General features: G+C 38.4%; 1 protein-coding gene across 1 annotated transcript; it reads left to right on the top strand.

The window, feature by feature from the left end:
• Positions 1-1,038: 1,038 nt before the first annotated feature.
• Positions 1,039-11,955, top strand: LOC114361330 (neutral alpha-glucosidase AB-like; the record flags this gene model as incomplete). The annotated part of the gene is made up of 8 exons (XM_028316326.1): positions 1,039-1,131; positions 4,408-4,530; positions 5,956-6,121; positions 8,240-8,376; positions 9,052-9,164; positions 10,056-10,213; positions 11,008-11,121; positions 11,846-11,955. Coding segments are annotated over exons 1-8 (995 nt in total), but the record flags the coding sequence as incomplete, so codon positions are not given.
• Between the last annotated feature and the right edge of the window lie 515 nt (positions 11,956-12,470).

Below are 12,470 nucleotides of genomic sequence, written 5' to 3'. Positions count from 1 at the left end.
TAAGATAAGCACGAAAACGGTTTGTCTAAAATATATGAACTTCGTCTTATTCAATGCAGGATTAAATGCCCTTCACCTGCCATGAAGATCAATTTTCTATACTGCAAGTCCTTTATTTATACGGTATAACCATAAAACCGGAAAAATGCCCCTTTCGGGGGGCCCCACCCACCACACCTCCGTCGAAGTCGAAAACTTAGGATAGTCTTAATGAGCAACAAATGAAGCTATTAAAACAAAACCTTTAGGAATTATTTCCGATTTGATTAATTTTCACGTCTTATTCTACTGGCCTATTAATAACTTTTCGCAAACGAGACTTACTAATCGTTCTTGGAAACATTTAAACAGTAAATAGCAGTATCTCAAGAAATACCGAAAAAATACTGAAATTTCGGTATACCGGTAATTGAAATTTCAATACCGGTATCAATACCGGTATAAAACTTATTCCGGTATTCCATGCCCTAGTTGCGAAAGTAACTCTGTCTGTCTGTGTTCTTTCACGCTTAAACGACTGAACCTAGTTTGATGAAATTTGGCATAGAGATAGTTTGAGTCCCGGGAAAGGACATAGGATAGTTTTTATCCCGGTTTTCGAAACAGGGACGCGCGCGATAAAGTTTTTCTGTGACAGACAACATATCGGCCGGCGCTGAGAATACATAGGCGGTTAAAATTTTATTTTTATTTTATTTAGGTTAACAAACAAATGATGCTGCTCGAATTATGGAGGATTCCGTCAACTGGGACCGCAATTAACTGGGACCGCGGTCCCAGTCGCCGGATGCGTAAAAATTAAATAATTTTCTTCCGGCGACTGGGACCACTCATGGATTTTAGTACTGTACCGATTTTGGATTGAATAATATTTTCTTTTAAGTTATCTATGAGTGATCCCAGTCGCCGGAAGAAAATTATTTTTTTTTATGGATCCGGCGACTGACGGCGGCGACCGCGGTCCTAGTTAATTGCGGTCCCAGTCGCCGGAAGCCTCGAATTATGATGATGATGACGTGATATTACTTGGCAGGTGTTCAACGGGCCTGAGATCACCATGCCGAAGGACTGTCGTCACTACCGCGAGCACGATGAAGACGCTCAGGGCTTGCACACATTCTGGGAACACAGGTGAGTGTACTTAACACCATTAACTGTCCTATTTTAAATTCACTTGTAAAATTCATTAATATTAACAAAATTAATTTGTAGATAAGGAAAAAATTGGCCTTGCGAAATTTATTAACCCCCGTGACATATTTTTTTTTTCTTTTTTTTTTCTTTCGTTTAAAACCACCCCCATCCCTCAACCCTTTCCCCAACCCCTGCTGTACAAAATTTTTGTGTTGTCTTGTCGTGATTGTCATTTGTGATGTCTTTTTTGTTTTAGGTCGATAAGTTCGCTTAGTCTTGTAGTTAAATTATTTTATTTTATTTTATTTGACTATCACTGTGTAAAAGCTGCGCACGTGACATTGGCGGAACAGTGGCGAAAAAGCACAAGTTCATCGCCATCAATAAAAGAAGAAGAAGAGCTTTATTATTGTTTTGGTTTTTAGCAAAATCGACCCTTATTCTTGAATATCTTGTGAAAAAATAATCATCCTAACTAAAGTCCGGCGCCGAGCAGACCAATTTCGTCCAATGATCCCAAGCCTTACCGCTCGCGCGTAATTGTATTGCTTGGCGGACTTTAAGATCTATATATTTGACTGTACTTTAAAGGTAAAATTCTGGTCGAAGTAATGAAAATGCTTACCAGATAATTTGGCCAGATTGCAATATGTTCAGCAGTGTAATATGACTGAACAAACTGTAACGTTTAACTGTCCTCGTTCGCGATTGATGAAATACGCTGATTAAAACGCTATCTCGTTTAAATGATCATGCCACTCGTCTATGGCGATAGGCAGCTTATTAAGTCTGACGCCATAACTGTGACCTGTAATAGGCTAGTTTCCTAAAAAAACTTAGTCCGTCTTTGTCAATCAAATAAGTATTTATTATTTATTACGAAATTATAATGCGTCCAAGTTCCGCGTGACGTTACAAAGTGCCACATTTTTAAACACTCCTTGATGTCACGGGCCTCTTCTTTTGAAATTTGACGCCCCTATCCCTTTAAATTTTCATTAGTTTGAAAAAGTGAAAGTGTCGAGTATTTTTTTCAAATCAAATCATTTATTGTGTAATTTTTTGATAAGTTTTCACCAATTTTTAAGTGAACCCTATGAAAACATTCATGTTATGTGTTACCATAGCACAGTGTTTTAGAAACCCTCAAAATCGGACATGATTAAGTTAATGCCATGAGTCGATAGCGTCTTATGTCTCAATCACAAGAGTGAAACTCACGTGTGCTCATTTTACTTGGTTTTTGAGAAAAAAATTGTGAAAGTTGGCCGTTTTTAAAATTCCTAAAAATGAAAAAAAATTTTTTTTAATAATTAAGAGGGTTTGTAAACTTGTGATAAAGCTGATTCGATTGATCATTAAAAGACGCATGTATTGTACTTTATTTCATTTCTACAAGTCAAGTAGTTCCAGAGATTTTAATTATTTTTCATTATTTAGACTTTATTTTTTTTCTTCCATCCTAAATGGAATCCGCAATTTTATTTCATACTGAACAATACTTTGGTATAGCCTCTATGTAGAAATATTTTTATCTTTTGTGGATCGTGTCTTGTACCAGAGATATATGAATTTTTATTTTTTTTTTATTTTCGTCTGTACAATTTATTATAGCAATGTTTCATCTACGCATTGAAATATAATCTGACGTTAACTATACTCCGATGAAGGGTTGTGTGTGGCACGGGAAGGGGTCCACACTCGTAGGGCGATTGCTAAAACCCATTTAGCAAATTAAATTGAAAAGAATACCTTTCTCTAAAGCAGTACTTTCATTACTTCAACCTTGCCAACACGAACACCAAGACACCGAAGATACTGGAGATACCGAACACAGTACAGAGGATGAAAAGTCCATAATAATATGAACGACACAATGTATTTGGCACGGGAGACACGTATTTTTGACGACGAAGTCCCCTTGTAATTATTCTTTAAAACGCCTTATCATATTCCAATGCGTCGATGAAACATTGCTATAAAAAATTGTATAGGCGAAAATAAAAAAAAAGAAATTCATATATTTTTTTCTTCCATCCTAAACGGAATCCGCAATTTTATTTCATACTGAACAATACTTTGGTATAGCCTCTATGTAGAAATATTTTTATCTTCTGTGGATCGTGTCTTGTACCAGAGATGTATGAATTTTTATTATTTTTATTTTCGCCTATACAATTTTTTATAGCAATGTTTCATCTACGCATTGAAATATAATCTGACGTTAACTATACTCCGATGAAGGGTTGTGTGTGGCACGGGAAGGGGTCCACACTCGTAGGGCGATTGCTAAAACCCATTTAGCAAATTAAATTGAAAAGAATACCTTTCTCTAAAGCAGTACTTTCATTACTTCAACCTTGCCAACACGAACACCAAGACACCGAAGATACTGGAGATACCGAACACAGTACAGAGGATGAAAAGTCCATAATAATATAAACGACACAATGTATTTGGCACGGGAGACACGTATTTTTGACGACCAAGTCCCCTTGTAATTATTCTTTAAAACGCCTTATCATATTCCAATGCATCGATGAAACATTGCTATAAAAAATTGTATAGGCGAAAATAAAAAAAAAGAAATTCAGATATCTCTGGTACAAGACACGATCCACGAAAGATAAAAACATTTCTATATAGAGGCTATACCAAAGTATTGTTCAGTATGAAATAAAATTGCGGATTCCATTTAGGATGGAAGAAAAAAAATAAAGTCTAAATAATGAAAAATAATTAAAATCTCTGGAACTACTTGACTTGTAGAAATGAAATAAAGTACAATACATGCGTCTTTTAATGATCAATCGAATTAGCTATATCACAAGTTTACAAACCCTCTTAATTATTAAAAAATATTTTTTTTCATTTTTAGGAATTTTAAAAACGGCCAACTTTCACAATTTTTTTCTCAAAAAGCAAGTAAAATGAGCACACGTGAGTTTCACTCTTGTGATTGAAACATAAGACGCTATCGACTCATGGCATTAACTTAATCATGTCCGATTTTGAGGGTTTCTAAAACACTGTGCATAGGGGTCACTTAAAAATTAGGGATTGATGGTGAAAACGGGCATAATACAAACTCTTGTTTTTTATCCAGAAAACATCCTTATTCTTACTGTGTGTATCATCATCTCAGCCATAAGTCGTCCACTGCTGAACATAGGCCTCCCCCAATGCTTTACATGTTGCCCGGTTGGTAGCGGCGGTTGTGTGTCTATGGCTGACAGTAAAGGAATAATTATAATGTAACCTGGTCCATTCCAGGCACATCCACAACGAGTACGGATTATTCCATATTCGTGCGACACACCAGGGCATGTTGGACCGCAGCGACGGCAAGTACCGGCCCTTCATCCTCACCCGCGCCGTCTTCGCCGGCACTCAGAGGTAAGCGACGCTACATTATAGTCTATTCAGCGTAAGAAGCGTGATTATGACACTTCTATTTAGTGAGGCGCTTCTTTTAAACCTAATCGATATTTTTTAGAATCGAGAATATTTTCTTAAGAAATCTAATCGAGTTTTGATCTGTTTGATTTTTAATTTTATATACGAAAAATCAAAATTATATCTAAGAATTTTAATTATCCAGATATGTGATAAACGTTGTTACACAATAAATTACAAAGAATTAAATATAATGCATTTTATTCTATAAAAACAACAAATAACAATGACAAACAACTCGTTGAGAAATCGCATAAAACACAACCGGCCCATACAAGGCAAACGCACACGTAATGACTGACCTTTGACCTGCCTGAGAGAATAATTGTGATTCGATGGTGAGATGACCACCGTACCGATTATTGATTGGTTGCGATTATTCTCGTCCATCCCTATGAGAAAAAGTTCCAATTAACGCATTTTAATAATTAATAAACTAATAAGTATTTGAAATTCTTGTTTAGGTTAATTGAGAAAGATTATTAAGTGTATTTTTTAAAGGATAAAATCACAAAAAAGTGATCGATTTTTACACTTAAATATTTTTATTCTTAGGAATTTGGATTCATGAAACGAAATGTTTCATCTGTCTAAATCACCACCATAAGCTGAATGAACTATAATGATTAATTAATACTTTTCACCAATAGGGTCTTACACCTTTTTTGAAATAGGGTAAACCACCCAATTATTGGCACTTTAAGCAGCTACTTCACAAAACCGGTAAAATTTGCAAATTTGCAATAATAAGACAAAATGATTATGTATAAGAACAACAAAATTGATTTGCATTTTTTTTAAAGATTATGATAGCTCTTACCTTAGTAAAAAACGAATATTTCGATTGTTTTTTCCGCACAGGTCCCGGTTTGTCAAACAAATGGTTGAAGCGCCGCGATGTGTGAAAAAATAAAAAACGTGTGTAGCCAGTTGAGTAATAAATGATATTACTCTACAATTTCTACTAAAAAATATAAGGTTTGGCTACAAACAATCTTAATTTTCTTAAAAAACTGGAGCATGCCAATAAATTGGTAGAGTGCCAATGATTGGGTGGTTTACCCTATGTTGTAAATCAATCCTAAGGTTATTATAATGAACCAGTGGAATTTTAATTTTTAAAAGCCTATAAATGACTTAAAAACTTGAGTGTAAGAGTAGGCGCACACCGTTGATTTTTAGTTGGCCGATAGTTGTGCCCGATTTTAAATTGTATGAAGAATCGGCCAAATCGAATCGGCGTAGTGTGCGCACCCCCATACATGCCCATACTGATCAACTGCCCGACTAAACTATCGGCCGACGAAAAATCAACGGTGTGCGCCTACTTTAAGCCGTCAGGTAACGTTGCCACCTTTCGTCCAGGTACGCGGCAGTATGGACGGGCGACAACGCGGCCGAATGGGGCTTCCTGGTGGCGTCGGTTCCCATGTGCCTGTCTCTCGGCGTGGCCGGCGTCAGCTTCTGCGGCTCCGACGTCGGCGGCTTCTTCCAGTACCCTGAAGCCGAGCTCATGACGCGCTGGTACCAGGTCAGTACCCGCAGGCCGAGCCGTGATACGCTGGTACCAGGTTAGTACCCGCAGGCCGAGCTCGTGACGCGCTGGTACCAGGTCAGTACCCGCAGGCCGAGCTCGTGACGCGCTGGTACCAGGTCAGTACCCGCAGACTGAGCTGATGACGCGCTGGTACCAGGTCAGTACCCGCAGGCCGAGCGGTGACGCGCTGGTACCAGGTCAGTACTCGCAGGCCGAGCTGATGACGCGCTGGTACCAGGTCAGTACCCGCAGGCCGAGCTGATGACGCGCTGGTACCAGGTAAGGATTGGACATCTAGTTACAGAATAATAATAAGTACTACGTACAGAAGTTTTTCTTCGCGAAGGTTGCTAGAATGAGACTGCCTCGCATTCACCCGCACACCTCTCCGCGCTCGCCTTGTCCGTACCAGAGCGTTGATGTGACGTCACGGCTGCCAGGTACGCAGTTAACTCGGCCGGATTGTATATGTGTTATAGTCAAACCTCGAAGTTCCGGCACTCCTAGGTTTGACTAGTCAATCCTCAGGTCTGACTAGAAGTCTTAGTCAAAGCCCAAACATTTCGGTCTTTGACTAAAGAATGTTAGTCAAACCTAGGAGTAACTAATTTGGTCAGGCAAACGTCGAAACTCAATGAAATCGGGGTTTGACTAGTCAAACCTCAATAAGACTTTAAACTAAACTATATTTCATTCTGATCTCGAATTTATTGCAAAGGCGCGTAGGCGTTACGGTCGGTTCTTTAGGTGAAGGTATGAGTAACTAAAATTATTTACTGCGGTTGTTTGTCAGTGTTTCTAGACTGATCTTGAAATTACTAATTTTTAGGGTTCTATTACCTTAAACTTTAAGGTAACAGAAGGTCATTTAAGTCTTAAAGGATAAAGAGTTAAAACGGGACCCTATTACTATGACTTCGCTAAATGTTGTCTGTCACCAGGCTCGTAACTCATGAATCATTTTCAAAAGATTTAGTTTTTTATTAACTTTAAAAATAAATAAATCAATAAAATACTTCAATATTTAAGCCCCTCCTATACAGCAAACGTGACTTTTTGCAGTTTTCTGCTCGATATTAAAACTCCCATACAAGAACAGAGTCGCACGGAACCCTTCGTGAGCGAATCCGACTCGCACTTGGCCGGTTTTCTATTTGCTGTCTACTTCTGACTGAGTCTGCCAGTCGTTTCTAGGATTGACTAGGCAAAGCCCGATACAGATTATTTTAGTTTTGACGTTTGACTGAACAGATTAGGCACTTCTAGGTTTGACTTAGTCAAAGGCCGAAATTAGAAATCACTTCGGGGTTTGCCTGAAGGCCTTGGTCAAACCTAGGATAAACCAGTCATTCCGCGAAGAGACTGCATATCGACCTTTGACTATGACATATGGACCCTCTTTACGCCAGTTACACAATCTCCAAGGGGTCCAAATCTAGTTATATTCGCCATTGTAACCAACATTATTCCCTGCAGTGCCTAGAATATTCTTACATATTTGATCCTTCGAGCCGGATTTGAACCAAAAAAAATGCGCCATAAAGTAATAGTCTTTATTTACGGTTACTACGCTACCGTAGTAACCGTAAATAAAGACTATTCTATTCTCATAAATAAAACACTGGATATTTAACTCATTATATTGCCTCATTTTAAATACAATTTTATTCATCACTTAGCACAAAAGCGCACTGAGTCGTTCGCGCGCGTCCCTCTATTCTGACGTTTCTAGTGTGACATTGACATTACTACGTCAATGTCACTACGATAGCAGCTCATTGGCTGTAATGATACTGTTATTTTAACGTTTAAAATTTTTCACAATTAAAAGTACGTAGAATCAGCGATTCCCGAATGGTGGTCCGCGGAACCCTGGGGTTCCGTGGAAAGGCCGCAAGGGTTCCGTAAAAAATATTATGCCACGTTTCGTGACCCACGTTGTTCGCGCGCACCGACTTGTTTACGCACAAGGGAGGGGCAGGGCGTGCGGGCGGAGTAGTACGGGGGTTCCGCTAGGAAAAGTATAATCAATTAGGGTTCCTTGGCAAAAAAAAAATTGGGAAACCCTGACGTAGATAACCATTGTAACCAACAATATATTCTTTTCTGCAGGCGGGTGCGTACCAACCATTCTTCCGAGCGCACTCTCACATCGAGACCAAACGCCGCGAGCCCTGGTTATATGAACCTGCCACTACTGCGCTCTTACGAGACGCTACTAGGCGCCGATACGCACTGCTCGACTTCTGGTAACGTATAAATAACTATTTATTTGAAAGTTTGAAACTAAGTGACTTTATTTAGTACTGCGAGGTTGTTGGTATTTTTTTACAAATCTTCGTATAGCACCTAGTTTTTGTGAATATCGATCTTTCATAAAAATATTTTATCGCGTGCGTCCACCTTTCAAAAACTGGAGTAAAAACTATCCTGTCCTTCCTTGACATATTATAATATCGTACTTAAACCTTCATGATACCATTTTATCTATTGGTGCATAAAAACACAAGAGACCAAGACCACGACCTTTACCTACTTGACTTTAGCGATACATAAACATTAGGCTTGTTTCCTAAAAAAACTTAGTCCTTCAATTATATTACAAAAAAATATTGGACGCGTATATTTTGATTTGTTATTCAAACAAGTAATTACGAAGTTATGGTGCGATGAAGGTCCGCGTGACGTCAAAAATGCTACACTTTTTACAAGCTTTGACGTCACGTGTCTCATCTTCTTTTGAACTTTGGCGCGCGAAAGAGATAATCTTTGAATTTTCATTAGTTTCGACTATTTTTTCATAAGTTAACTAACGAACTAACTCAAAATCTTGCTTTTTTATCCAGGAAAGTCAAGATTTTACTATTTCATAATCAGTCTCATGTTGCTCTGCCATGTTTCCTAATAAATGATACAAATACCAGGTACACCCTATTCTACGAGCACACGCGCGATGGTCTGCCGGTCATGAGGCCGTTGTTCCAGGAGTACCCTCAGGAAGAGGCTACCTTCACCATCGATGACACTTATCTGCTGGGTAAGACCATCTTATTGTTTATCATCATCGTTAGGTGATCAGCCGGGCTAGGATGCGCGCCGTGATAAAATCTTATCGATGACTTTAGACGACAAATGTATGGGCTTATCGCGTAACATCGATAAAATGGCGTGATAAACGCTTATCACGGCGCTCACCCTAAGCCTACAGGTCATTTATAGTCTCCATTGCAGGAGCCCACCCTCTTTATTTTGAAGGATTTGGCCTAAACTCCTCACGTTATTGTGGCAATACTCGTAACATTTTTTTGTCTGATAGAATTCCTTTCAATGGCGACCCTAACTACAGTGATATAGAGAGAATGGCTGGTTTTTTTCCCGCTATCAAATCAACAAATTTTAATGAAGGTTATATCGTTTGAAAGGTCACCAGTTGGCGCCACTGTAGAATAAGGACCTGTCACTTTGATAATGCCTAAAACAACAACGTGAACTGGTGAGCGCTTAAGTGTTAAAAGGACTATAGTAGTTTGCATTTACCGATGGTGCCGTACCGTGATAGTTGGTATGGTTGAAGCTTAACAGCTTTCTTTCCTTACAACAATGACTGAACTATGTCCATTTGCCTTCTGTGTATATTTATTATAATACATATAATATTTACTGAAAGTTACTAGACTATTTATTTCAATATTTTTTTATATTTATATTAAAGAAACAAACAATTTTGATATACAGACAAATAATCACACAAAAAATAGGACAGAAATCAGCAAAGTTTCCACATTTAAAATTAATACAGAGTGCAGACTAAAAATTAATTAAATAGTAATAAATACATTTCTAAATGTCAAATGAATACAATGTCAAACCGTTAAATTTAATAAAATGTCAAAAAGTTAAATATTATAAAAAATTACGTCACCTCCAGGCAACAAACTCCTCGTCCGGCCAGTCACAGCCGCGGGCGCGACGACCGTACAAGTGTACTTACCGGGAGCTGAATCCCACACCATCTGGTACGACGTGGACTCGTACCAGGCGCACAAGGCTAACGGGTACTTTACGCAGGAAGTTAACATCGCTAAGGTTAGTGTTTATTTTTAGATGTTTGGTTGGGTAGTCTTGCGGCATTTTATAGATTTTTTTAAAATAACTTGAAATAAAAATTGCTTAAGGCGGAAATGGAACCCACGACCTTTCGCTTACCGGGCGACTGCTCTTCCATCTGAGCTACTTAGATACTGGATGACCTTAGGCAGTTCGACTTTTTCAAGTTATTTTAAAAATTTAGATCGAGACTCTTATCGCCAAAAAATGTAATATCTATTTTATAGAAATTAGTTTTGAATGCACTGTATGTGCTAAGCGAATAGCGAATCTTCGGGTTACCGCGATGTGTGTGGATCAGGAAAAAAGAATCGTCTCCATAAAAGTTCTTGGCCTGCATCTCACCTGATGCAAAGTGACAGGTTGAAGGTGGAAGCGAGCTTCAACCCGAATCTTCAGCCATAGAAGAACTGACTGCCATACCTCTATCTCACTGGAGGGAAGTCGAACCTGCACTAGAGGGAACCTTAACTTCGAACTCCTCTTATGTTCTTCTGATTAATTTCGTTGCGGGTCCAATGGCAGTTTAACTTTCCCCCGGGACAAACTTAGCCTTCATCGTTTGGGTTTTTATTGGCGGTCAAGCTGCAGATTCTACACAGGAGTTGCAGCGGTGGGAATAGTCCCGATAACCTCCTCTCTGATGTTTTGCTGTGCCCTTGCAGGGCGTCACATGTATGCCTACCTCTATTTTGTAACACCACTATAATTGTAATGTGACATGCAATAAACGCTTTGAATTTGAATTTGACGATGAATGAATTTCTCCCCAGATCCCGGTATACCAGCGAGGAGGCAGTATAGTCCCGCGCAAGGAGCGCGTGCGACGGTCGTCCGCGCTCATGGCCAACGACCCTTATACGCTCGTCATTGCGCTTGACGCTAATGTGAGTTAAAAACATTTGGTAGCTCGGTATAAGGTAGTGGGAAAATAGTTCCCACCAAAACGTTTACCTCATTCCCTTGTTTTAACCCAGATATTCATCGAATATACTTGAAACTTATTGTTTCAGCTCAATAAAGGCTAGTGGGAAAATAGTTCCCACCAAACTTTTCACCACATTCTCTTGTTTTTTTTAATCCAGATATTCATCGAATATACTTGAAACTTATTGTTTTAGCTCATGATAAGGTAGTGGGAAAATATTTCCCACTGAAGTTTTTACCTCATTCCCTTGTTTTAACCCAGATATTCATCGGATATACTTGAAACTTATTGATTTAGCTCAGTATAAGGTAGTGGGAAAATATTTCCCGCCATTCCCTTGTTTTATTAGTTCAGATATTTACGGAATACACTTGAAACTTATTATTGCTTTTTTGAGCTCAGTATAAGGTAGTGGGAAAATAGTTCCCACCGAATTTTTTGCCTCATTTTGTTTTAACCCAGATATTCATCGAATATGCTTGAAACTTATTGTTTTTTTTTTTAGCTCAGTACGAGGTAGTGGGAAAACCTACAAAATATTGTATCTACAAACAACCTCTGTTTTACTTTGTTTATATCCGTTGTCTAGTGCTAAGCTTTGCTTAGTTTGGGACTAGAAGCGTAGTGTAAAATGTCCAAGGATAATAATAATTATTATTTATTATTTACTTTTCCAATTTTAGAACACGGCTGAGGGCACCCTGTACATAGACGACGGAGAAACGTTCGAGTACAAGAAACAGAAGTACATTTACGCCAAGATCACGTACACGAAAGACGCGATTACGTACAGGTATTTAAAAATGTTTTGTTTATTGTAATTAAAGCTTTTACAGGATATCAAAATTATCGTAAAGTACGGCCAACTAGCAGCGATACAAAAGGTCGATTCGACTGTCGAACTGACAATCTATTCTATCTCTTCCCATCTTGTGTATTTGTCGTATATGTCTCGTTCTCCCGACAAAATACGTCAAAGTCAAACCCTTAGGCTCAGTTGCACCATCTTACTTTAACTTTGACAAACGTCAAAAATCTGACAAATTCCATACAAAAAGCTCCGGTTATCGTCATATAGTCTATCCAATATAGCTTGATTAGAATGACGGCTGTCAAACGAATGTGACTAGTGTTGGGTATGTTTCGTACGGTTCACATAGATGTATCGATAAGTTTTCGAAAAAATGATATAAAAAAATGCACCCAATTTTTCTTCATATCTTTATTCATAAAAATGACAATTATGATTTAAATTGAAAGACAGTAAAATTTAAAATTTATGTCAAGGGTGTACAACCTAAGTCGTAG

Source organism: Ostrinia furnacalis, unplaced genomic scaffold, assembly GCF_004193835.3.
Source record: "Ostrinia furnacalis isolate ACB-3 unplaced genomic scaffold, ASM419383v2 OfSCF5586, whole genome shotgun sequence".
NCBI classification, from domain to species: Eukaryota; Metazoa; Arthropoda; class Insecta; order Lepidoptera; family Crambidae; genus Ostrinia; species Ostrinia furnacalis.
The sequence above is the reverse complement of the archived record's forward strand: the minus strand, read 5'-3'. Positions and strand labels throughout refer to the sequence as shown.